The 26832-nt window shown below is 38.7% G+C and overlaps 3 protein-coding genes across 4 annotated transcripts in view; 2 read left to right on the forward strand and 1 right to left on the reverse strand.

Annotated features, from left to right (window-relative positions):
* sema4ba (sema domain, immunoglobulin domain (Ig), transmembrane domain (TM) and short cytoplasmic domain, (semaphorin) 4Ba) overlaps positions 1–6768 on the forward strand; it is a 49885-nt gene extending 43117 nt beyond the window's left edge. Inside the window, exons 9-15 of the mRNA XM_084734984.1 lie at positions 1728–1909; positions 2418–2568; positions 2881–3091; positions 3210–3325; positions 4369–4526; positions 4852–4943; positions 5150–6768. Coding sequence (XP_084591110.1) covers positions 1728–1909; positions 2418–2568; positions 2881–3091; positions 3210–3325; positions 4369–4526; positions 4852–4943; positions 5150–5922 — 1683 coding nt within the window. The 3' untranslated portion in view covers positions 5923–6768. The remainder of the gene's footprint in view (positions 1–1727; positions 1910–2417; positions 2569–2880; positions 3092–3209; positions 3326–4368; positions 4527–4851; positions 4944–5149) is intronic.
* Positions 6769–10932: 4164 nt separating this feature from the next.
* On the forward strand, positions 10933–23679 carry rasef2 (RAS and EF-hand domain containing 2). Its single transcript, XM_084734853.1, has 17 exons — positions 10933–11243; positions 12773–12925; positions 14681–14771; positions 15090–15185; positions 17648–17725; positions 17803–17918; positions 18006–18074; positions 18883–18964; positions 19102–19172; positions 19273–19462; positions 19559–19660; positions 20905–21049; positions 21141–21222; positions 22086–22200; positions 22300–22413; positions 22524–22600; positions 22685–23679. The coding sequence occupies exons 1-17, from the start codon at positions 10933–10935 to the stop codon at positions 22785–22787; spliced, it is 1995 nt and encodes a 664-aa protein (XP_084590979.1). The 3' UTR covers positions 22788–23679.
* Positions 23377–26832, reverse strand: part of fkbp16 (FKBP prolyl isomerase 16) — a 77377-nt gene continuing 73921 nt past the window's right edge. For both annotated transcript variants that reach the window (XM_084734850.1, XM_084734849.1), the window contains 2 exons: positions 24135–24275; positions 23377–24054 (listed from right to left, as the gene is read on the reverse strand). In XM_084734850.1, coding sequence (XP_084590976.1) covers positions 23968–24054; positions 24135–24275 — 228 coding nt within the window. In that variant the 3' untranslated portion in view covers positions 23377–23967. The remainder of the gene's footprint in view (positions 24055–24134; positions 24276–26832) is intronic.

The following is a 26832-nucleotide window of genomic DNA, read 5'->3' on the forward strand; positions in this document are numbered from 1 at the left end:
GCGCTGTTTGAATTTCTAGGGCGGAGGGCTTGATCAGACAGGAACGATGACTCAGACGCGCCATGGGAATTTGAAATAATGGTGTATCTTAAGGATGATGATGAAATCTACAGAATTATGTTAAAAACTTCATATAATAGACAAAAAAATAAACTGTCCCTTGCTCTCATATCCTTTGTTTGTCTACTGATGTTGGCTTCAGGCTCCTCTTTGATGTTTATCCAGGTGTTTAGTGCACAGGTTCCACATCATCGAGCCTCACTAAGGAATGATAAACAATGTTTTGCTCGAAACAAACAAAACAAAGCATGTTCTCATTTGCGGGATTGTTCAGTTTCTCAGAAAGAAGAAGCCATTACTGCCTACATGTTCATGGCTTTGAACAGCCTTTTGAACAAGGGATGCTTTTACAAGGGATTAATGAACGGGCTGCATTTGCTTCAATTATTCAGAAGTCAGTTTAAGCACAGAGTGGCATTAAATTATAAAACTAGGTTCAGCCACGAGGACGAGAGAATATACTGCATGTTGCTCATTATCTGCCTGGGTTGCTGCAATAAGTAATTGCTTCAGAAGCTCAGTGCTGGTCATGTGTCATTTCCCCTCCCATCCGGCGCTGCCATTTCCTCTGATTAATGTAATACTAAAGTGGACTCAATTGAAGCTTCATGTTAAAGGGTTTTATGTAGTTTAGATCATTTAGTATTTCTCTTTGGTCCTCTGCTCTGCACATTTTAAAACCTCCTTATTTCTTCCAACAGCCAACTTTAATCTTGTTAGATCTGAGCCTATGAGAAAACTGGAATAATTATTGCCATGAACTGGATGTAAACAGACAGTGTGGTCCATGCAGGAGATCATCCTCCTTTTAAATCTCAGGTCTTTTTTTTTGCAGAAACTAAAATAGTCCCTTGCTTTGTGAAGTTTAAACATCTGTTATCACCTTTCTGAAGCCTTTAACTCCCTGTGGAATATAATTTGTGTTACGTCCCTACATCACATACCGTAAATCACTTTCACGTTGAGCTTTAAAGATGTAGCTGCTCTCCATTTTGCACTGATATCCCATTGTACAATCTGTGCAGCCAAATTAGTCTGCATGTCAAGGAGGTCCCGTGCCACACATCACTTTGAAGGCTAGCGCCAAAGGCGGCGGATCACAGCGGTAGTGTCAGTGAAGAAGGATTGTTGGGGAGCAGTGCCTCTTTTCTTTTCATTTAAAAGCATTTGCCCTCCTCAAAGCCCCAAGTGTTTCTTTTTTTTTACTTTTTTGTCTAAGCCAGTTGTGATGATGTATATTGTTTTCCTGACCTAGAAGTCTGCTGCCTCGGGGTAAATCTGTGTTACAGGCACAATTGATTTAGCTCATTATGTTTTTACTACATTTTTCAATTACATCAATTCAAGCAGCTTCACATTTAGACACAGCTCTTTCTTTTCTGTTTCTTTTTTTAGTCCAGATAAAGATGACAGAATTATTTTCCTAATACAATATAACTCAATATGTGCTGTATGTTACGGTATGTAAGGTATGGCAGCGTACGATATGGTTCACATTATTATTATTTCATGCCTTTTACAAGCCTGTCAGATCCCCTCAAATCAAACTGTTTTTTTCAGTGGTATTGTCAGCAGTCACCGCCTCAGACAGGTGTCAGTCTTATATCCTTGCGCCCTCTACTGGCCGCATGCTAAACAGCTCCAAACCTCCAATATTTGTGTTGCAGGGCGACATGGGGGGCGAGAGGGTTCTGCAGAAGAAATGGACGACCTTCCTGAAGGCGCAGCTCTTATGCTCTCTGCCTGATGACGGCTTCCCTTTCAACATAATCCAGGACATGTTTGTGCTGACGCCGAGCCCCGAGGACTGGAAGAACACTGTGTTTTATGGGGTCTTCACATCACAGTGGTGAGGACCAACTCTCACTGTTTTGATTAACACAACACCAAACTAATGTACTGAAGGCATCAGATGTTCAAATTGATATATTTCTACAAAGTTGTTTAGACATTAGTGTAAAACTAAGGTCACTGACAGTTTTTTTAATGTATATAAGATTAGAATGAAATAATTAGTACTTGTATGGATTAAGGACTGGAAGAACTACATTTTAGAGAATTCATTTGACTGAGAGGTGGTTTACACACAAAAGCTCAGTGGATTAACTCACAGTGATATAATCAATAGGATAAAATCAAGGAATTGCTGTAACCACCTTCCATTTATTGTAAAAAGTTTGGATCCTTCTGTGCTGCAAATTATATAAGGATATGGAACAGTGAAGTTGCAACTGTTTTTTTGTTTTGCTGTCTGTTTTGTAGTATGTTTATATTTACCTGAAGCAAAAGATCAATAAAAAGCTAATCACACAAAAAGATCAATCAATATGGCGGGATGCTTGTTTCTGTCTTATAAGGTATAAAGGGGCGTCAGGAAGCTCTGCAGTGTGTGCCTTCACTATGGACCAGGTGGAAAAGGCGTTCAATGGGCGATACCGGGAGGTCAACCGAGAGACTCAGCAGTGGTATACATACAACCATCCGGTCCCAGAGCCTCGGCCCGGAGTGGTGAGTGCCCACCTGCTGCCCTCTGCTGGAGAACCAGCAGATGTCAGAACTCAGCAGTATGTCACGTCAGCAGCAGATTCATACGTTCTTGTCTGCTCATCAGTCACATCCTCGATCTTAACTGAGATACCCATCGAGCTAGCGTCACTCTGCACCTCTCCTCCTAAACACGATTCTTATCAAATTACTGTCGTTGTCATTTCCTGGCAGGCTTATCACAGAAAAATCTGAGCAAAAAAAAAAAAAAAAACACTGAGGTGCTGTACAGCTGCAGTGAATGTATGTAAATTACTCTGTGTGTTGCCTTCACAGTGTATCACGAACGCTGCCAGGGAGCAGGGCATCTACTCCTCACTGCACATGCCAGACAAGGTGCTGAATTTTGTCAAAGACCACTTCTTGATGGACAGCGTGATCCGCAGCCAGCCGCTGCTGCTGAAACGTAACGTTCGCTACACGCAGATCGCCGTCCATCGAGTCCAGGCAGCTCAAAAGGCGTATCATGTCCTCTTCATTGGCACAGGTAACGAACTCAATGCCCACATTTGCACACAAACACACCCATCAACCCCCTCTGTAGCATCTTGTGTTATTGATGACAAAAAGTTTAATCTAACCTCAAGTTATACTGTGTCTTTTAGATGATGGGAGACTTCATAAAGCCATTAATGTCAAAAACAAGATGCACATCATTGAGGAGATGGTGCTGTTCCGTAATTCCCAACCAGTGCAACACATTGAGCTCGACACTGAGAAGGTAAAGTGGAGTGCTGACACAGAAAAGTGGCTCCGCTTTGTTGTTTTTTCCTTTCTTTTTTCTTTTTTTTTTTAAATGTACAGTACAATTGCCAAATATGAGGACACATGACACAGAACAAGACAAGAGGGAGAATTAGACTAAAAGAAACCAAGGCCAAAAAAATCAAACAACAAGGAGGACAAGAGTGAAATAAAATAAAAAATACATAAAATAAAGGCGTGTTTGTGCAGGGTTTTTTTTTTGTAAATCACATAGAGGCTAATGAGAGCAAAGGGAGAAAGAGATAAAGAAAGAAGGAAATTAATTTGAAAAACTAACTCATTATTTTGAGAGTCTGTCATTATTCTGAGAAAGTTTCTCATTAATCTGAGATACTAACTCAATATTTTGAGAGAGTTTATCATCATTTTGAAAGGAGAGGAGGAAAGGAAAGGAGAAAAATGCTAAAATGCTGAGGTCCTGTGGTTGATCTGAGGTGATCAAGTCAAGACAGCTGAGTCAGGGCAGAAATGTATGTGTTTTTTTGTTTCTCTTTCCCCTTTCGTCTTATTTTTGTTTGTTTGCTTATTTTTTCCTGTTTTATTCTTAATTTCCAGCTATTTTCCATTCTTCCTCTTTCTTGCTTTATTTGCTCTTGCATGTTTTTTTACAGAGCTTTCTCATGGTGTGAACTAATAACAAGCCCAGAAAATGCATTTATTGGCAGTTTAGAGATTCCATGAGCCATGAAGAGTCACAGCCTGCAGCAGACCTTGTGTTCAATGAGCTAATTACTGTACATACAGCTTTCTCTCAGGGGATCTGCAAACAGCTGGGGTTTTAACAGCTGGAATTGTGACACTTACTGAATCCTGGCTTGTCTTTGATACTCTGTTTAGATTTATACATTCAGGCAAATAAATTAAATTGGTAGTAATAAAACCCAAATGTGTTGTATTTAGTTCAGGGTCAGACAAGGTAAGCTCCTGGATGAAATCTGCGACCGAGTAATTATATTTGGGGCACTTTCCGTCCCCTGCTTCGTCATCTCTCCTCTGCAGGGTCAGCTCTATGTTTCCTCGTTCTCTGAACTGGTGGAGGTCCCAGTAGCGAACTGCACTAATTATCAGAGCTGCGGGGAGTGCATCCTCTCCAGGGATCCTTACTGTGCCTGGAATGGGAGGCAGTGTGTGGATGTCAGACAGGCTCCACCAAGCAGGTATGCATCCCTCTGCACAAAAACCTACGCAAAAACTTATAATAACCATCGTGAATAAATTATGTTATTTGGATGATCATTATAAAGTTGCAACTGATGTTTATAATACTTTACAAATAGTTAATAAATGCTGTGTTTTGCATATATAAATATTATTTGGATGTCCATTATAAAGTTGCAAATGATAAAATACTAATAACATTTATTAATGAGGGTGATTATAAAGTGTCATCTAATCTACAAAGAGTTTTGCAGCTACATTTCTGTAATATGTAAATATCAGAATTTGAAAATCACACTCTCTGATTAAATCTTTGTGTTTCAGTGGCTGGCAGCAGGATGTAGATGAAGCCGACACATCAGCTATTTGCAACAAGACAGTGCCAAGCCCACGGTTTGCTAAACCTCCACCTACACGTAAGTGAACTCCTCTTCTCTGGACTGTCACAGATTCACAGAGCAGCACTCTGGATTTTTCCACGCTTTGCTTTTCAATTTGAGTCTTGATTACAAATGCATTCATTGTGCCATTATTACTCTGATTTCTGCACTAGGTAAGGCGTTGCAGCTTATTTCATGCAATATCTGACTCCATCTATGTCTCTTTGCTTTGCTTTCCACAGGAATGTCTTCATGCCAGGTGATCATTATCCCAGCCAACACCTTCAAAGTGCTGCCTTGCAAGCTGCGCTCTAATTTAGCAGAAAGGAGGTGGGAGTTCAGTGAGAGCGCAGGTCACTTCCATTACCCCAGCCCAGAGGGGGGGCTAGTAGTGGTAGCTCAAGCTGACAGGCAGGAGACCTATGAATGCTGGTCAGTGGAGGAAGGCTTCAGACAGCTGCTGGCAAACTACTGCGTGAGGGGCGAGGCCAAGCAGGAGAGCACCACCTTGACGGGCCGGTCACGCACGCCGCAGATCTCCCAGGAAGAGTTTATCATCCTGCCGGGAGAGGCGCGTTCGCCGCAGATCAACACAAAGACCTACTGGAACGAGCTGATAGTCGTGTGCGCCCTGCTGGCGTTCTCCCTCGTGGTCTTCTCTTTATTTGTGGTCTACAGGAACCGCGACCACATGAAATCCATGCTCAAGGAGGGCGAGTGCCCCAACATGCAGCAGAAGAAGCCCAGGATAGTGGGGAAACCGGCGGAGAACTTGCCACTAAACGGCAACACAGTCACAGCGTCTGTGTCAGATCACAAGGGCTACCAGACCCTTAACGACAACTACATCTGCAGCACTCCGCCGCACGAGTGCTCGTCGCCTGACAACAGCAAGAGCTTCTCAGAGTCAGAGAAGAGGCCTCTGAACTTGAGAGAGAGCCACGTAGAGATTTCTCCCACATGCCCGCGGCCCCGAGTTAGACTGGGCTCCGAGATTAAAGACTCGATAGTGTGAGGCCGGCTTCATGTGACGTGGAGTGACTCATTTTAAACTGAAAGGAAAGAGTGCACTTGCTGAGAAAGACAAAACCCCTTAAGAGGGAAAACAGACTCTTCATGGAGAGACATTTCATTACACAGATTTTGCACTTTGTCTTTTTTTTTTTTTGTTCTGTCCCTGTGGTCCATGTGCATTTCATTTTATTTTCCTCTCACTCCCCCTTTTTATTCAAGTGCATTCGAAGCACGCTGAAGAAGTTCCAGTTTGCCTTCAGACTTTTTGACGCTTTCACATATACGGCTCACAGGAATGTAACAAGCGTAGAGGTGGTGTCACAACTATGATTCAGTGATTGAATTTCACTGCATTGCCGCCCGGGTCCGTCCGTAAAATCTACCGGTAATGCTTTGAAAGGCAGAGTGATACTCAAACATGTTCCCGCTAACGGCTGACGCAGCGTTCGCCGTTTTATTTTCATTCTGTCATCTGGTTAAGAGCCTACCCTTCGCTGAGGCTATGCACTATGTACTGTTCTGTAGCAAAGTAAACACTCACACCAGAATATACACTAACAAGCCAGTGACAGGCAAGAAAGAAAAATAAAGTCCTGTCATAGATTTTTTTTTAGATAGCCATTCACGGATGTGTACTCATTGTTTAGGTATGGAAGCCCGTCTCTGCCAGTGTGATGGGGAAAAAAAAAAGATCCTGTAAGTTATTATAATAAGAAACTTTATAGAAACAATAAGTCAGTGTTTCAAAATAATGACTTGCTTATCTTAGTATAATGATTTTGTATCTCAAGATAGTGACTGAGATACTAAGTCAGAGAAATGTTGGCATTATTTTGAGATATAACTTCATTTAAGTCATTATTTTGGGAAATGTTGAGAGTTGAGAGTCTCTTTATTTGAGGTAACTCATTATTTTAAGATGTTAACTCATTATTTTAAGATACAAATTCTTTATTTTGAGGAAGTTTCCCATTATTTTGAAATACTTACTCATTATTTTGAAAAAATCTCATTATTTTGAAATATCAACTCATTATTTTTAGATACTGACTTATTATTTAGAGATCTGTAAATCCTTTTTTCAGAAAGTTTCTCATTATTTTGTGATATTACCTTATTATTTTTAAGAAGTTTCTCATTATTCTGAGATATTATGTCATTTTGAGAAAGTCTCATTATTTTAAGATATTAAAAAAATTCTCATTTCGTAAGTCAGGTTTTGAGAAATGTTCAGATTATTTAGAAATACTGACTCATTATGTTGAGACACCAACTCGTTATTTTGAGAAAGTCTCTTATTATAATGGCTTTCAGGATGTTTTATCATCACATTGACAGAAATGTGCTTCCATATTTCGGCTTAAACACAGCAACAGGAAAAGAATTCAGAGAAGATGAGTTGTTCTGTTAGACTGAAAATGTGAAAGAAACAAGGAATCACCTCAGTGAAAATGTTGCAGAAACTCTAACCACCTCAATTACCACACACCAAAAACATTAATGTAATATTATATGATCATAAATGAAGACACGCTATGCTTTTTTAAGTATTGATATTATTAGTGGATACAATATTCCTCTGTGTGACCCTGCCCGACCTTTGACAGGGTTTTCTGTCACCAAATGTGATAAAGGGAAAAAATCTCATTCCAGGTATTATCATGCTGTTCTTCATGAGATAGGCAGTCTATGCAAAGCAAATAATGTGAAGTGAGGTAAACACCAAGAAAACCTCACCTCGAGACTGAGTAAGCACAAAGGTGTTGGCGCTGTTAATTACTTTAGGATCAGTGGCACTGCAAACACACACCCTCACACACCTATACATGCACACTCACTCTCATTACACTAATCTAAGTATGCAAGAGATTTTAGCCATTTTGGTGTTTTACAGAGAAAGGTCGGCCAAATGTTTGTGTTCCAGAGACATTTTTCATTATCATCTGTTAATGTTTTAAATATCTTATCACTAATCTCAAAGGGAAATAATAATAAATATTTAAACACACCTATTCATAATCTGATTTAAATAACACACATCTGTATAGCCTCAACTTTGATATACATATTAATGAATGGGAGTTAATGAATGGAAGAAAACGCCCTCTGCTTGCTTAAATGGTTTGAAAGGCAGCCATAAAGGCAATAATGCTCATCCTCATCCAGTGATAAACAGGAATTGTGTGTTTTAATTATCTTGATTAGCCATCTCCTTATTCAGAAATAATAAATATTCACCATATTCACATGGTGGCCATTTTCCTCTGACATCACACTCAGGCTGAGAAGATCGTTCAAAAGGATAATGTACTGCTGTTAAACTAAAAACAACATATTTGATAATCGATTATCCACCATTAGACAACAGCTAATGTTAGCATGCAACCACCTCCTATCTAACATTACGACAGAAGGATTACTTACTTAATTGATTAATTTACTATCATATCAGCGCCATCAAATTTGTAATGAGGTGGTTGAATTCTAATAGTAGCTGTTGTTCAATGGTAGCTAATGGGTTATAACATATGTGTCCCCCCAGAGTTTCACTACTATTGTCTTTTCACTTGCTAATGAATTGGGAAGCTGTAAAATGATTTGTCAGATTTACTACTTTTATATGACAACATGGAACACAGCAGTACAACATTAGCATTTTAGCTAAGTGTGACATCAAAGGAAAATGGCTTCCATTTGAATATGGTGAACGATCCACCACATTTATGAGTCAGACGTTGGAGTATCTTGAAAGCATTTTTATTGAAATACAATATTAAATATTATTTAAGTCTTACTTAACCTGAGTTTGGCTCTGGTGTTGAAATGAGGCCAGCATAATTTAAAAATTCACAGAAATGCAGGAAGGTATACTGCTCGACTCAGAATGCATAGGATTTGCACATGATGTTGAAAAGCCTTAGTACAAATGCAGGTTATGGATTTGATGACAAATCTGCCTTGGGGAAAACAGATAATGCCTTCTGAACAAATAATCAAGAGATGTGCCTCTTGAGAAAATAATAAACTAACCAGGTAGTAGTGCTGTAGGTGTGACAGGACTGGCCGTGCTCAGAAACAAGAGTGAAAACATGGATTACATGTAATTTAATACTGTCAGAGTTGTACAGTATGTGCTCATGAGGTGTTTTTTTTTTTTTTTATTTAATGTTTTGTTACGGTGGCTTCAACCTCAGTCAGGGACTAAATTTTATTCTAAAACTGTAGCACATGAACAACCACTGGCTGATTTTAAAATATTGAATTATAGAAGCGCATTAGTATTACGTTACATTTCTTGTAAATGGCGCTGCAGACCTGACCGTGTGAATTTCAGAAGACCGGTCGGCTATAATCAATCATGCAGTATGAACAATTCATGCTTTGACTGTTATTAAAAACACAAACGGCAGCTTTTGGTGAAGTGGCTGTCATCAGAACAATATTAAATTTGCTAAACAGTGCAGAACAAATATATAAAGTGGCAGTGATTTAGTCGAATATGTGCAGGTACTGAACATGCTTTTATTTGATCACAAGCCTAAACTAATAATGCCACAGTGAATTTATCGTCGTCTGCTCTCTCTTAATAAACCACTATAGTCTGGCCTTCTATTTGTGACAGTACAAGTTGCTCAGACTCTTGTCAACATGTATTGTGAGAAAAAAAAAGTTTTTATGTAAAATTGTTTTGTAAATTCAGCTGCCAATGTAAAAATATTGTGAATTGTATTTTTTTGTATCATACATCACTACTGTTTGTTTTTTTGTTTTCTTTTTTTGTATTGTATATAAAAGGCACTTTATTTTAATTTTTCAAATAAAGATCAAATGGATAATTTTTTATTTGAATGGCTCGTGATTTTTTGTGTGTGTGTCCAGGTTAGTGTAACCGCTCGGCTACAATATAAATATTTTGAGGGTTTTGATAGCATTTCTTGCCGTTTTAATCTCACAGGGTGGGGTTAGAAACACACTCTGCAAACGCAGAGGAACAAAGAGGAGTGTCTCTGATAAAACTCTCACATACACTACACACCTGAAAGGCAAACAGAGACAAGCACTTGCGTATGTGTTGTTGTATTTTTTATTGTATCACAGATCCACTGCACACATGGATGACATCTGTGGATGAAACTAAACAACTGTAAACTTCTGGTTGCTGCAGCAGCAGTGACTACAGGTATTATACAACGTGACCTCACATAAATAGCAACAGAAATAGTTCTAGTGTTGTAAATAGGTCATTTATAACATATTGAAAGTCTTGAGAAATCCAAGTGGGGAAAATGTTGAAAAATACTGAAATCGTTAATGCCACAATTTCCTGTTGCTGCCAGAGTTAAAAAAATAATAATTTTTCTGATGCTCACACAAAATGTCCTGTGATGTCCACAATCTACTAGAAACTGTTTTACATTAGAGTTGGATTCAGCACAATGAATGTACAAAAGGAAAGTCTTAACCCTTAAAAAAATCTTTGTTTTACTCAGAAGCTGAAACATGTTTCAGTTTGCCAACGCTGATTCTGATTAGTTCAATCTGACAGTCACAAATATTTTTAAAGTAAAATATAAAAGTGCAATTATAAGTGTAAATATTCAATTTATTGTTGAAAAGTTGTAAAGAAACCAGAAAATATTCACACTCATTTTTTTACTTAAAAAACAAACACACAAACAAACAACCCCCCTCCCCAACTATCAAAATAGATGGTGATTAATTTAATAGTTCACAAAATTTGTTGAGTTATGGTTCAGCTTGTGAGAGGTTGACCCACACTTTGGGGTAAAATGCCTGGACTAATGGATCCCAGGTAGGAGGTGTCTTATTGGGTTCATTCATCCAGATGAGACCCGCCTACGCTCGGATCTGGACCAATCAGTGGCTCTTTAGTACCTGACCTTCATTGACGGTTTTTGTTTTGGCTGACGCGCAGCCGAAATCAGTTCAACAGACACAGCGGATTTTTAACTTTTTTAAAATTAAATTTGTATGTGTTTATTCTCAAACCATGGACCGACCGAGCCTGCGGAGACTGTTTTCTGCCTGTGATGTGAACAAGTCGGGTAACATCGAGTATGAAGACTTCACTGTGGTCTGCCGGGAGCTCAACGTCCCTGAAACTGAGATCAAAACTCTGTTCGACAAGTTCGACGCGGATGAGGAGGGGTACATCGACTTCAACAAGTTCTCCTCCAGGTTTCAGGAGGTTTCAGAGACTCTCGACTTGGCGGCTTTCGGCGCCGGGTCGTCCCAAACCCACGGCAGTCCGTGGGAAGAGTTTGTGGGCGGGAGAGATGCGGAGGCTCTGCTCTGTGGAAGGTAAACTCACATCCGGCTGTCCACTCCGTGTTGAGGGATCTACAGCCAGCGGTTATTCATCCTTACCAACGTTTTACTGCACTGATAACTCAAAATGCTGTTGCGTGCACACATGATACTTTTCCCTCACAGTTTTAGAAATTCGTGGGCTCAAGATAACTGTTTACAACTGGGCAGCGTCTTTCCCCGAGGAATGAAGTTCAGTGCACCTGTTTCAAATATTGTGCAAGGAACTTTCTGCGCGTCCACGCGAATCGTGCGCGTCTTTACGCACGATGGATACTTAGATTAATGCGTGCCATAGTTGCCTGTTGATAAATACCTATGGTTTCAGTGCAGGCTTTGTTATGCTTCAGAAATTGATGGCAAGTTAAGATTGATTTATAGTTTAATCCTTAACTGTCAGGATTCATTTGGTACAAGTTTTGATTGACAAAAAACACAAATAAAGTCACTATAGATCTGCAAGGAAAAAATCTGAGAGTGACATTAACAGACTAGTTAAAGGGGAAATGTGGCATTTTTCATGTGGATGTCTGGTCAGTGCTGATGGCAAATATAGTAGTAGGGATGAAACCATAATCAGTTTCACAATAAACTATGATAAAATTTCCCAAGATTAGTATTATCGAGTGGTAAAATGATTTCAGTGCATGTATCAGTTCTTTTTGAACAGTTTCAGTAAATTTTCACAAAACCACAATAATACTGATAACTTAAGTCACTATGATTGTGATATAGATTTTTCTTACTGTTTCATTTGTAAAATGATGTCAGTGGAACAATAAGTTCTTCTGTTCACAGAGCTCTACCAGAAGTGCCTACATGGACCAGGAAGTATTGTGTGCAAGCTTCTGATCCCCGAAATGTTCTGATTTGTTAGCCAGAACACATCATTAGGTGGCAAAAATACTCATCTAGCAGGCCCCCTGGTTATCCAGAGCTGGAGACTAGAAATCAGTTCTGAAATAGCCTGCAGTTCCTCCTTAACACCAGTGACATCACTGTGACATCACTGGATGCAGGAAGACAGGTTTTGCAGCAGGAGAGCTCAGATTTCTCAGTCAGTGTAGCACACACTTAAGAATGTATTGCTTCAGTTGACTTAATTTGCCATCAACATTGACTTAACATGAAAATATTCCCTTTTAAGTGTTTTATCTTCTGTATTTTGATCTTATTAGCATGTTTTTTTTTTCTCTAGTTGTTTTAGCAGATCTGAAGACAATAATATTGTCTTAATAAAATTATATTTTTTGCAGCCTAGCTGTTCTGGTCTTTAATATTAAATGTACTATTTATAAAATGATTAGTGAGCTTAATGCACATCTACATGCTGAGCCAAACGAGGTAATGCTAATGATGACCCTGTGTGGGGTTGAAACTCACTATTTGTGAATAAAGTGTTGTTACAGTCACAGTAATTCCAAGTTTGGACATTTTTACGGTCAACTGTATTTAATATTTGACAGATTTTGGGTGGAGTATGGCAACACTATTCATTACTGATATTTGTTCTCCTCCCACAGTCTGAGGGAGCAGCTGGCTGATCTTTACCAGGTCATTCACTCCTCTGCAAACACGACTCTGCTGCAGCAGTATGAGGAAATCGTCTGCTCTCTGATCAGTCAGAGCCTGGACAACAGACTGGAGTGTGAACAGCTGGAGACCAGTTTAAGGCGGTAAGGATAAATGATAGCGTTTCCCTATGTGTGGTCAGGACAAGTCACCTCATGTAGTGTTAATGATGATGGACACTCTTATGTGCTGGTAGTATGTGCACCGCCTGTAGATGTGTTTTGACTACAGAGCAGTGGTGAACTGCTGCCCTCTTCTGGCTGTAAACCACACAGACAGTGGATAAACCAGGCACTGGCTCCACTGCACCATCTGGGATTAACTGGCTGATTTAAAGCTGTTTTCATTGATTTCATAGAGAGCAGAAAAACATCCAAACAAGCAGATTAACACAACTCACATTATTACTCTACAGTAAACATTCACTCTCCTTTTTAATCTCTGTGATGATCTCCACCAATTCCTGAGAATTATTTTTTATTATAATTATGGAGATTGGTGGGAATTTATAGTTAATAATTCACTGTGAGCGACACTATGAGTGATCCTCTGAGTTATTTGATTTATTGTGAAATCATTAATATAGGGCTGAAACTAATAATTATTTTTATTATTGATTAATCTGTTGATTATTTACTTGATTAACTGATTAGTTTGGGAAGCAGTGAGAAGCATTTTTCAACATTTTTCTGACATTATATGGAGCAAAGCCCACAGTCACATCTTCAAATGTCTTCATATCAAAAAGATATTCAGTTTACTGTCATAGAGGATTAAAGAAACCAGAAAATGTTAACATTTAAGAAGCTGAACTCAGCTCTTCTTATGTTGCTGCAATTTAATGTGTCACATAACCTGTCAACTAGTTCACTAGTCGCTGTACTGTTACAGAAATGGAAGGAAATTAAAGCACTTCTGGGATATTTTAAGTTATTGGTAAGAGTATCAGTGGAATTCACAGGAAGCAGTTCACCACCGCCATTGGTTGGTCTTGGGTGGCACATTATCCCTTTCAACGGGCAAGAATATTTCCTAAATGATTTGATATCAGCTCAGTAGTCTTTCTGTAATGCCGCAGACAGAAGGACAAACAGAAAAACAAATTCAGGACTGGCGGAAATACGTCTGAACGAGAGGCTGATCTGTATCTGTCTGCACAAATGAAACATGAGCTCAAACTAAATCCTGTAGGTTGTATATTATAGACTTGAGGTAGATGTGATTTGAGTCTTTTGATAATTTCCTTTAAACCTGCAAACTGATCCCCTCACATAGTACCTTGAGTCAAATATTGAATTACAGTCAATTACGGTGGGAAAGAATCACATGTCTGAACTGTTTTTGTTTGGAGTCTTGGCTCTGTCTGTCTGTGGTTTAGTAACTACATAGCAGGAGAAAGGTGACATTCCTCATTCAAGGAAGTAGGAAGAAGTTAAAGGTTGCAAGAATTTAAATGTCCTGTTCAGCCTCGTTCTTTTAACCTTTTTTACAAACTGGATATATCCAGCTATTGTTCCTATATTTCCACCCTCAGTTGAAAGAAAAAGACCTTTTAAATCATGATAATAAAACCTATAATAACCTAAAATAAATCATGTGAAGTCTTAACGAGAAATGTCACTGACACAGTTTAATACACCTGTGGAATCTGCTTTTCAAACGCTGTCCCTCCCTTGCCTCTGGTTGGTTCATGTGCTTTCTGACGGGAGCAAAGCGTTCACAACTGCCGCACGTTAGCTGTCAGTTAAGCAGAAATGATATATGGATAGGAGGTGAATGGATTCTTAGTTTTATTCCTACTGTATACATCTCCAAGACTCCTGCTGGTAGGATCTGAACATACTGTTGTGTTGAAACAGAGCCGAGGAGATGAACAACAGTCAGCTGACAGAACTGGAGGAGGATATACAGCAGCAACTGTCCCGAACAGAGGAGCGGGTGAGAGACGAGGTAAGTGTGATACCTGCAGTGTTTATAGCTCCTGTGATTTACTCTAATATTTATAAAAATCCAAGTTAAATGTATTAGATCAACTGCATTCATTCAACAAACAGCACACAGAGAAATAGACAAAACAAACATGCTTTATTTCACAGTTAAGTGAAACTTTCTACACATTCTTCATTGGTTCTCATGAGCTACCTGCATATTTGTGGTGCAGCACAGAGCAGCAGGTTACATGTCTCTTCACAAAGAGCCTCTGTAGAGTGAGATGAAAGCCCCTCTTGAAGGCCTGAGCCACTCTGCACCTCTCACTCATGTTTGTAGGAGCGAAAGAAGATGGAGGAAATTTTGGCGACCATGCGGAGGAAGCATGAGAATAAGGTCACGGACCTGCGTGCCACCGTGGACAGACTGTTAAAGGTGGGTTTTCCCGCACGACATGCGTTTGTTTTATCCTTCCGTGATAACCAGATTGTATGAGGAAGGCATTATGTTTTCTTACACCATGAAAAAAGAGAAAAGAAGCCACGGGACCTGAAAGACCAAACACAAGCTGCTGCATATTCAACTCTGACTTCTTTAATGTGAAAAACCTGCTGCGCTGCACAGACAGAGGAAGTGTCTCCTAAATTTCTCACATTCATTTAAGTGACCTCTCAAGGATCACCTTTAAATATAATAGACTAGAAAGCTTGTCAGTGTACAGAATACAACAAAATTATCAGTGCAATTAAAGGATACAAATAAACACACAGGAGCAGAAACAACCTCAGTAAACAAGGACCTACAGCTGAATATAAGTTTAAAACAATCTAGAATAATAAGTAAAGTAGAATATGTAAACTAGAATACTTGAATAAAACTAGTAATGTAGAATTATAAGTAAAATAATTTATAAATCCAATGCAATTTGGACTTTATGGATGTTATTGCACTAGAATTATTGCAGTAGTATGAATGTAACTTTTGCACAGGAGTAATTGTAATTATTTCACTGAAATAGATGTAATATTGTACTAGAGTGGATGTATATTACACAAAAATAATTTAGTTAAGATCCAGTACAGGATTTTCCAATCAGATGAGATATTGCAGGAAAATGTGGCTACTGATAAACCCCCCCAAAAAAATAAACAGATACACGGTTGCAGTCTCAGGACTCTTTTTTTCTTTATTATAGCTGCTTTTTTTTGTGTGTGAGGTTTTATGTTTAACACTAAATAATAATACAAAATTATGGGTAAACATCATTATGTAACTTTCTAAGCAGTTTTAAATTACACACACACACACAGGTATATATATATATATATATATATACACACACACACACACATACGTATTCTTACATCATCTGAACATCAGAGAAATGAGCTTGACTCTTAAATATCTGTTAAAGTAGCTGCCTGTATAGTTTTAAGATTTATACTTGTGCATTAGGAGGTTACAGCAGAGCAACAGAGCCTCTGCATGTACATTACATTACATTTATTCAAGTTTGTTAATTTGCACTTATCAAAACCAGAATCACAAAGTACTTTACACCTCAACCATGACAATAAATCCCACAGTAATGTAATGTATAAATAAACAGGCAGGCATAAAGAATAAAAGGAATAAAAGTGAAGTGAAGAATGTAAACACAATTTCTGAAACTGTTCATTGCATCACAGTAATCTTCTATTCGTCTTCATCTTCTATCTTCTGCCATTGGTTGTTTGTTTCAAGCAGCACCGCGGCGTCAGCTATCTAGGTTTTCAAAGTCCCCAGGAAACAAGTACAGTTTCCAAGCTGCCACTTAAAAACAGCAAATTAGTGTCTGGGGCACCAGTAGTACAGTTCAAACAAGCTAACAGCTCTTACCTCTTCTTTTGCAGTGATGTAGTCATTTTAATGTGAAAGCTTAGGGCTTAGTGCCACCCAAGACATTTGTGATTAGTTTAAGGAAATGCGAGTAAGGCAGGGCGTTTTTTCCCCCCATAGCAGAGTGTGCATGTGTGGAGCTGAACGTTTGTTTAATAAGATGAAGCAAACCTTCCCATTGTCTTTCTCTATATCACAGAGAGGATAAAACAATGTGAACACAATAACTGTGGGGTAGATTAATTACAACACCACATACTGTCTCCATTTGGCATATATGAGAAATTGCAGAAGCAGTTACTTTCCTTGCCTGTAGATGGAGGTCATTGACATATCAAGACTGAAAAATCAGCTGGACCGATTTTATATTTAAGCTGGTGACAGGTTTAAGGTCAGTACGAAGCAGTGTGTTGCGGTGAGTTACAGCTACTCAAATGACTGTAATTAAGTCTGTTTTTGGGTGCTTTTATGAGTATTTTTTTTACATGCCACTTAGTACGTGTTGCACTATGTAATCTACTTAGTTACTTTTAAAATTGTGATCCAAATTTTTAATGAACATTCAAATCTTTCATCTGAATTTTTGGAGCCAAATAGGCTAAACAGGCCAGTGAAAACCATGACGTATCTTTTAACGGCAGTAGTTTTACTTGTAGTTGAGTAATATTTCACTACAGTACTTGTAGCACTACTATTACTACTTTCAGTACCCTTTGCACTACTGGTTACATGTCAGCATCACAAAACACTGACACTTACTTTTTGAACTGTAAAATGTACTACTCAGCACAATATTGGTCACAGTTCTTTTAAAAACAAATGATTGATTATGTTATAAGTTAAAAAATATGGGCTATAAATCCACATGTGCAGGTGTAACAGCTGCTGCTGTTACCCTGTATAGCAAAAGACGTAACTACAGGTGTGGAAAAGTCTTTTTTGTTTATTTATTTTTTTAAAAATCGAAATACGTTGCCTTTTAACGTCTTAAAATGCTTGTGTTAATGTCTTTTCTTAAGAGCCAACAGGACTCTGACTTTAACCAGTCAAGAGAGGAGGTGGTCAGACTGAACAAACAAATCAGCGATCTCTCGCATGTAAGTCATTTTTGAAGTGATTGTTTTACATTAATAAGACCCTGGTTGCTCCAGTCCTTCATTAAATCTCCTCACAGGAAAATGAGCAGCTGCGGACGTCCCTGCTGCAGGCTCAGACAGACATCGCAGTCCTCCACTCGGAGCTGGACAAGCTGAAGAACATGTACGCAGACCAGAAAGCTCAACACGAAAGGTGAGACCCCGTCTTTAAGCTCATGTCTGTTTGCACGATATATGATCCAGCATTCAACACAACGTGTGTGCTTGTTTTTCTCTACAGAGAATCAGATGATCTGAGGAGGATGGTGGTGGAATATCAGTCATACTCCAATCAGATTCAGGTTCTTCAGTAAGTCTGTTTCACTTGATGAAGCTGTTTTACAAACGATGAAAAGTTAATAATTACCATTCTTGATTGATTTAGTTCACTAAAATTACAAAAAACCATATTTACCACTAACCTTGAGAGGTATCTGTCCAGGCAGGTAGTTTTGGTTTTAATTAGACAGACTTTGAGATTTATGTCTGTTTCTGTTACCACCAAAATATGAAGGATGTCAGCTGAATTTTGTTTTCAGAGCTCAATAAAAATTAAAAATAGATGCTAAAAAGTGACACATCAGCAACATTTATTTTCAGAAACGGCGTCCTCATTACTTATGATGTGATGTGAAAATATCACTGAATTTAGAAAGAGCAGAGGACAGTCAAATGTCATGCAGTTTCTTATCATTTTGAAACAGCTAAGTTTAGCCTGAATAATTTTACAGATCTTTTTAGCATGACTTTTACAAAATGTCTTCATAGGATAAATTATAATTATTGAATTCTGTACATTGATAAACACTTTAACGTCATCATCAAGCATTATATCTCTGTACAACTAAGTTATCGAGTGTTATAAACTTTTTAGTAAATGCTTATAAAAGCTTTGCAGCCTTTATGTCTGAAATATTTCTGTTTTTGGTAATTTGTTTGAACCAAACCTTTTTTACTCTGCTTCCGGTCTGCAAAATGCCATCCAGGTTAAGTGAAACCACACTCAAAGCAGCCTTTATATCGTCAGTACAACTTGTTTATCACACAGCTGTTGTATGAAAGTGAATGTTTATCCATGTATCTGAGCCTGTCATATGTTTCCTTCAACACATCATCAGGGAAATGAACAAAAAGCTGTATGACAGTAACGACGGGCTGCGCTCTGCCTTGGCCAGTGAGGCGGTAGCAGCTAAAAGGAGAGTAAGTCCTTTGTTGGCTGATGACATATTTCCTCTTACCCACTGGCTCTACATCTGATACAAGCTGACAGTAAATTGTTTTCACTAGTTCAAGTGTGAAAAAAGTTTTCTCACTGACATTTCTAATCTGCTTACCAGCTGTCTCCCCAAAATGAAATCCCAGCCCGAAGGATGAAACCCCTCCGACAGAGCACACTCAACCACGGCAGGTAAAATAGTTTTCCACACACTTCTGCGAATCTGCCGATTGATCTCTGGGAATTAAATTGTCACAGCTTAAAGCTAAAGTGTGCTGGCGCTTTGGTGCAGCTCGGAGCCGGATCCCAGCAAAACGACCTACTCTCATGTGGCCACCTGGGCAGATAAGTACCTGGACAGTGGAGTCTCATTGCCGATGGACACAGCTGAGAGCGCAGGCAGCGACTATGACAGCGACGACAGCAGGAGCTCGGCGGAAACTGTGCACCACAGTTACTCGTATGTCCCGTCTGATGTGGAGGTCAGGACACACATCAGGTTCACAGAGCTCAGGTCAGGTGGTGTCGATGTGCTGCTGAGCTGTGAGCACTAAAATTTGTGTTTTTCTTTGTTACAGATCTCAGAAGTGAAATCTGAAGCTGCAGTGTCGGTGGCTCCGAGCAGGGCGAGCTCTATTGCATCATCGCTACGAAGACGTTTGTCTGCTTTTTCCACAAAGGTAAAATGGCTTTTTACATAACAATAATAATAATAAATTTTATTTGTATAGAGCTTCAAAAGGTACTCAAAGACACTTTACAGAAAAAGAGAAAAACAAAACATGGAAACAATGAGGCTGTATCAGCGTAAAAGCTTTTTGGCTTTGTGATGCATCAGATCTCCATAGCACTGATTTTAGTGCTTTTGTCTGAATGACATTTGGTTAAAAATGTTGCATTTTAATAGCAACACTTGTGTTGTCAGCCCCCATAACAAAGCCATTTCCACTTGAGACCTCTCATCACGGGTACCTACTGTAAGTCTACCAGCCGAGACGAGTTGAATCAAACATTGAGATTGATCTAATTACTGTCTAGGTTTCCAATGAAAGAAGCTTTAACGATTCCCCTCGTCCTAATGCACATTAAAGACAAATCCACAGGACCACTCAGTAAAGTTTAGTGATCCTGTGACCACCTCCAAAATGATTAAATTACTGAATCAAATCCAAGCAAGAATGAAAGAAAGAGAGAGGTCAAAAAACTCCCTGGCTCCTGTCTCTTTTTGCCTGAAAGTCCCAAGATTACCCCAAACTCTCCTCCCAGTTTGAAAAAGCAAAAAAAAAAAAAAAAAAATGTCTGCAGTTACTATGAAGAAACAGCCATGATCACCTATTCCCAATCATTACAAACGTAATTTAAATGAGATTTTATAAATTTAAATGGTCCTCACACATTTTAAGTGCAAGGAACCAAACAATTAACTTATTGTGTTAAATATGAACTGTAAATACATCAGCCTGAAACATTCCTTCCATTTCCCTGTAAATCAATAAGCCATGTAAACATCTGTTGGTTTACACATGAATGTAAATTATTGCATGCCAGTTAGTCAAGCTTCAGGTTGGGGACCACTGCTGTTGTACCATTATTGGGCCAAAATTGCGATTCGTCCAATACTTAAACTAATAACATTCCCATCACCCTTTTTGTTCAGTGCTAACATGCTCCACTTTTAGCAGCATTTAAAGACTTATGTATATCATTTTCAAACACATTTTTTTCTGTTTTGGACTGCTTTTGATGTGCCTATCTAAATGATTTTGGAGTTTGACAACAAAGTATGGACCTTCAGGTTTTTGTATAATGCTAAAGGCTGTGAGATATGATCGAAGGCTTTGGAAAAACAATGAAGTGGGCCTTGAGTTTAAGAATTTCCACATAAAACTGGATAAGCCCATTCTCTTTTGTCCCATTTGGGAAGCCTTTAGAAGCAGACTTGGTGGAAAGTGAGGAACCTGCTCCGATGTACCGTCTGGTTTTAGCCGGAGACGCAGGCGCAGGAAAATCCAGCTTCCTGCTGAGACTGACGCTCAACGAGTTCAGAGGAGACATTCAGACAACGCTGGGTGGGTGCCTCAGAAAACACATCACATTTAATCGAACGCTGCTGACGCATTCTTGATTTCAGACATTTTAAATCTGCTTTCTGGTTCTCAGGAGTTGATTTCCAAATGAAGAAGATGCTAGTGGATGGAGAGAAGACGAGCCTGCAGATATGGGACACAGCTGGGCAGGAGAGGTACACTACCAACTCTCACAGGAGTAACATGGTGTTGTCACTTAAAACTGACTACGAAATATTACAGTTTTTGTCCCATTTCCGAAAAGACTTAGGATTACTTTCCTACTAAGCATTTTACATGGCGAATGAAAATGAATATTCCATGAGGGCTGCACAGTTAATCAAAATATTATTGAAATCGAAATATGGCAAAATGTGTGACAAAACAGCGTTATAACCAAGTACAAGTTTGTTTGGTGCAGACCTGACCTCAACAAATGTCACATTATCATGATTTTCAGAGTTTGTTTTTTTTTTCAGTGAAAATTAAAATTGTGATGCAAAAATTTGCTTTCCTGCTAACTGTGAATCATATCGCAATCACAAAATAATCTGCCAAATTATCACAATATTTTTCTTGCAACTCTATATTTGACCAATGTTCCTGCAGTGGTGCATACTCTGATTAATATAATGATGTATATTTTGTGTGTGCATCACTAGATCAGCCTTTCAACCTGTTGGTTAGTTGGTTCGTTTAGAAGCCACATAGTTGAACATAAACAGGCAAGAGAGTGTGTGTAAAAAACAAAAACAACCCAAAAAACAATTGAGACGCATTTTCTGAATGCGCTGTATACATGTCCAAGTTATGCTTCTAAAATCTTAGTACTACAGACATTTTAATCAGAAAATGCTACAATCAGAATAAGGCCTAACGCAGAATATCCTGTGTATATGAGCGGTATCAAATGTTGAATAATGTCATATTTGGAATGATCATAGAAAATTAGTGTGCATGTCATCATGGTCTTTTTATAATGACTCAACTTTGGAAAATACAGTAGACTAAAAATAGAGTTGCATTTTTCCGTTTGCAGGTTTCGTAGTATTGCCAGGTCCTATTTCCGTAAAGCTCATGGAGTCCTCCTCCTCTATGATGTTACTTCAGAAAGCAGCTTCCTTAACGTCAGAGAGTGGGTGGATCAGATTCAGGTAACTGTGGAAATGCTGATTGACAAGTGTTGCACGAATGACAAAGAGTGACCCTGCCAAGTAGAGGAATGTTTCACAACGTCCTTTGTTTTTGTACAGGATTCAGCAGAGGAGAAAATCCCCATGTGTGTTATTGGAAACAAGGTGGACCTCCGGGAGCAGCTTCCCAAGGGAAGCTGTGTGAACAGTTTGCACGGAGAGAAGTTGGCCAAGGTGTGCGACTGTTCATTCCACCTGATTGAAAAGTGTTTATACAGACGCCCAGCCTCCCAGGTGTTTAAATAAACTCACTGCAGTCAGGTATGTCGATGTTTCGCTTGCAGGCATACGGCGCCTTGTTCTGTGAAACGAGTGCCAAGGAGGGAACCAATGTTGTCGAGGCTGTGCTTCATCTAGCGAGGTAGGAGGCCAGAGAGTTTGAGTTTTAAAGTGTTTTTCCTTCACAAGCCATGGCAACACTTAGACTCGCTTTCCCTTTCCACAGAGAAGTAAAGAAAAACGTCAAACTGAGGCGGCAGTCAGATTCTCAGGTCAGACTGAGTCCATCCAACCCGAAGAAGACGCTTAACACCTGCTGTCGACTGTAGATGAATAATATCAGTCAATAAGCTGGAGCAATGAAGGACACCAAGTAATTTTTATTTTGTGATGAACAGAATTTTTCCGTCAAGAACATTTTCTTACAAGTTTTAAATATTTTAACTCTCAAGCCTTAAATATATTTTCATAAATGTTAAAGGGAAAGTTATTAGGAAAGGATTATTTTAAGTGGGGTTGTGTGAGGTACTGCAGTCTGCAGGAGTCTGGGGAAGCAACGTTCTGCTGTCAGCTGATCAGCAGTACATGGCTTAACATGTCGGGCGTGTCGACCACCTGTAAGGACCTTTACAACCCCACTTAAAATAATCCAAACTATCCCTTTAAATCTCTGATCAAAATGAAGACTCCTATAAATGGAAAACATGCACAAATATAAATGCACGTAATATAATCATACTTATATTTTTCTTAGGGTTTGTATTTATTTGGTAGTAAAATAATGTTATGAAGTAAATAAATTTTTTGCCAGACAAAAAAAAATCTTTTTAGATGAATGCACTTTCTTCTCTTTTTTTAACCAAACTTCTGGTACAGAGATCCTTAGTTTTTAAAAGAAATCTAGACAGAAAGACAAAGTACATTTCCTTGAAACACTTTTATTAAGCATCACATTGCAAGCATTGCTTATGTAAGAAATATTACATTTCAGTTTAAAAACCTCAGTTACTGGAGCACTGATCAAATATTTCTCAGAACTGTGATGTTGAATGCGTTATTCATTTCCTAAAAGTACTTTTTCTAGTTAGTTTCACACACCCTTTTTATTTTTCAGTATCTGTGATACAAGAATATTTTCCAGGACCAGTCAGGACCCGTTTTTTAAGACAAAACAGAAATGTACTCCATTTTCCAAATAAAACAGACGTAACTGGAAAGAAACTTCTGTCTTATCCATCAGCAGAGATTTCTGCTGGTATTGTGAATTCACTCAATGCTGCACTATCCTCCTGATCATAAATACTGTACACCTTTCACTGAAACATTTCTCTACGTGAAACTCACATAAATACAGCTGCAGGCTGTGGTGCTGCTGCATTGCATACCGTCTGTGTCTTCACAGTAGAAAACTTTTTTTCAAACAACTAAAGAAGACTGGAGGCCAAACTCTGCACCTGCACATGATGATGATGATGATGTGGATTGTCAAAGCACTTCCTGCAGAGGATTTCAGTTTCTTGCAGTCAGAATCACTGACGTCACTAAGCTGCCCAAGGCCACAACCAGAGCTCCCAGTAAAAACTTCCAGGAAATTCCCTAAAACAACAACCGCAGTCAAAATAAAGTCTGTTGGTTATGAGAATTAAACATATTTACATATTTCTGTTATGACTTACAGATGGTTTCTTCTTCTTCGGAGGAATCAGAAACGGTGCAATGTTGTCTCCAAGCATCTCTGCTGGTTTAGCTTTCCATTCCTGAGTGTCGTTGCCTCCTGATTGCCTTCTGACAAGTTTAGATAACTCAAGGTGAATTGCCTAAAGAAAACCAGGGGGAAAAAACACCTTAAAGGACCAGTGTGAAGAATTTAGTGGCATCTCGTGGTGAGGTTGGAGATTCCAACCAACTGAATACTGCCTCGCCAAAAGAGAGAAAGTGTTTGACTACTGCAAGGAAGCTAAAAAACAAAGGGAAGTATCCATTACATTATTAACAAACATTTTATGCTCTGCTTAGTGATGTATGGAGAATCACATTAACAACATATCTTCATGACCTTTGACAAAGAAATGTCGCCAAAAAAATGAAAGAAAATCCTTTAGAGAATAACGTACTGACTGATTTTTCTAAATGTGCACATTTATTTATTTTTGTTGGTCTCCAAATAATTTCCAAATTATTTGACATGACTGATCAACCGCAAAAAAAACTGCAAAGTGAAGTGTCCCCTGGATAAATAGATATTTTTGCCAAAATCTGTATTGTTCATTCCTTCTCTCTTTGTTTTATTTTTATCCGACAGGGCTAATAATAGCAAAAGTTATATACAATATACAGCAAGTCAGTGCACAATCAATAATCAGAGGAGGTTTGTAAATATTTCATTTGAATATGTGATATTACCACCATCTTTGGATACTACTTTCAGACCTACAACAAATAAACAGACTGAAAAATCATTCAGTGCATTAATTTAGTTAACTTAGTTCTTTCTGTTTTTAGAGGCACTTCATTTGCTGGGCTTTAGTGGGCTTCTCCATGCGTCTCCTGTAGGCTTCAATAGAACTGGCATCATGCAGAGCACAGTAATGACCATTCCTTCTTTTTAAGTTTTGGTGGACTACTGTGTGGTGTACGTGGAAGAGACCTGCTCCCTCTGTAGATAAAAACGGCTCATTCTAAAGTAACAAAAACACAACAATCTTTATTTTACTGTGATTATACTAGAACAAACTCAAACTAATGAATGTTATATCCTGTTTCTGCCAGTAAATCCTCATCGATCTTAAACACTGGGCCTTTAAAACATCCTGTAAAAATGCTGCTTTCTGCAGATCTAGCGTTGGAGAGGAGACATGAAACCTTTTCTATGGAGCAACAGGAAAAGATGCAGTTTTTAAAATGTCCAGCAGGGGAGAGCAGAGGTCTGACACGCAAAACCTTACAAAGTAGATCCCCTGAAGACTAAGTCCAAAAACCAAAGAATCAGAATTCATAATTTTGCTTTTAAAATGCACCTTAAACTTGCTCCCAATTGCCCAAACAAAGAACTTTATATCTTATTTTGTAAATGTGTCCTTCAGAGGTTGCATCTTGTCATAAAATGTACTAAAATAACAGAAAGCATCACATGCATTCCTGTGTGCAGTTCATAGCTACATGTGGTTCACTTTTTTAGTGATCATCGACAAACTGCAGTAGAATAACTTTCTTGCAGAGTGGCTAAATCACTTTTCTCCAAAGTATTTAATCCAGCATTGAGACTAGGGTGTAATTACCGAAGCAGCAGATATTTTCGTTTTGTCTAGACAGGACCAGACATATTTGTGACAGTGGCAGTGTGCCCTTTAGGTCAGGTCACTGTAATACTGGCAGCAGTGTGCTGTAAACAGCTGACGGAAATGTACTCCTCACACTCCATTTATTCCCACAAATCAAACCCAGCCTACAGTGACGGATCAGTGAACTAAACTCAGTCGCATAAACTTGAGATTATTTTCATTTTTTGTTGTGATGAAGACACCAGAGTGGTTTTCTTAATTATACAGGGTGGAGTCTGTATTGTAGCTGCGAGGGTGAGTTTGGCTCTTTCTTACCTTCACTTTACTACTTTTGGAGCGCAGGGATTCAGTGACAATATTTAGCTCGTGTGTGTGTTATTTTTACCAAGTTTACCGGACAGCTCTGAGCAAATGTGGTCACATCTGTAGACTGCCAGATGTGCAGTTTGCCAGAGTCTCTGTGGAGGATTTGGCAGATTAGACAAACCACACAAACAAGACAGAACAGGCCTTAAACAAAAGGATCTCGCTGGGATCCTTTTCGTCAAGCTGATGTGTGAACTCAACTTTCATACGCAACATGAAAGGGGTTTGTTCATGATGAAGTGGTGTTCACAGTTTCAAAAATGTCTTTTTTGGTAACTGAAAAGCTGCAACAAAAATAAACATCTGTAAGAAATAAGGGTGTGGATGAAGATGAGAGGAGCTGTTAGAACTTAATGAGCTGGAAAATTGAATTAACTGAATTCTCGACTTGGCGTTTGAAAAAGTTACTTTTTCATCAGTGTTTTTGTATTTTCTGAATACATTTATATGGATTGTAGAGTAGATATTTCTTTATGAACTGAATCAGAATGTGTTAACTGGCACAATTTGGTGCATAAGTAAATATTTAGTTTTGTTTGGATAACATTTGTTAATATTTTTTTTTACTGGGCTACCATCATGGCTTTATGGATGGCAGCATCAGTTAACTGGTGTCATTCCAGCCTGAAATATCAAAGAAAGGGAAGAAAACTGCCTGTAAGTACACTTGACCCCCTAAAGAACCTGGCTGAGCCAATATAAAACCTCACTCAAACAATTATCAGAC

The sequence above is a fragment of the Lutjanus erythropterus genome, chromosome 13 (assembly GCF_056507025.1).
Source record: "Lutjanus erythropterus isolate fLutEry1 chromosome 13, fLutEry1.hap2, whole genome shotgun sequence".
Classification (NCBI taxonomy): Eukaryota; Metazoa; Chordata; class Actinopteri; order Lutjaniformes; family Lutjanidae; genus Lutjanus; species Lutjanus erythropterus.

Bases quoted from the DNA above. Each gene is read 5' to 3' on its own strand.
- rasef2 (XM_084734853.1), top strand. From the start codon at position 10,933: ATGGACCGACCGAGCCTGCGGAGACTGTTTTCTGCCTGTGATGTGAAC. The intron at 19,661-20,904 runs GTAAAATGGCTT...CCATTTGGGAAG, and splicing joins TGTCTGCTTTTTCCACAAAG to CCTTTAGAAGCAGACTTGGT. The intron at 22,201-22,299 runs GTAACTGTGGAA...GTTTTTGTACAG, and splicing joins AGTGGGTGGATCAGATTCAG to GATTCAGCAGAGGAGAAAAT.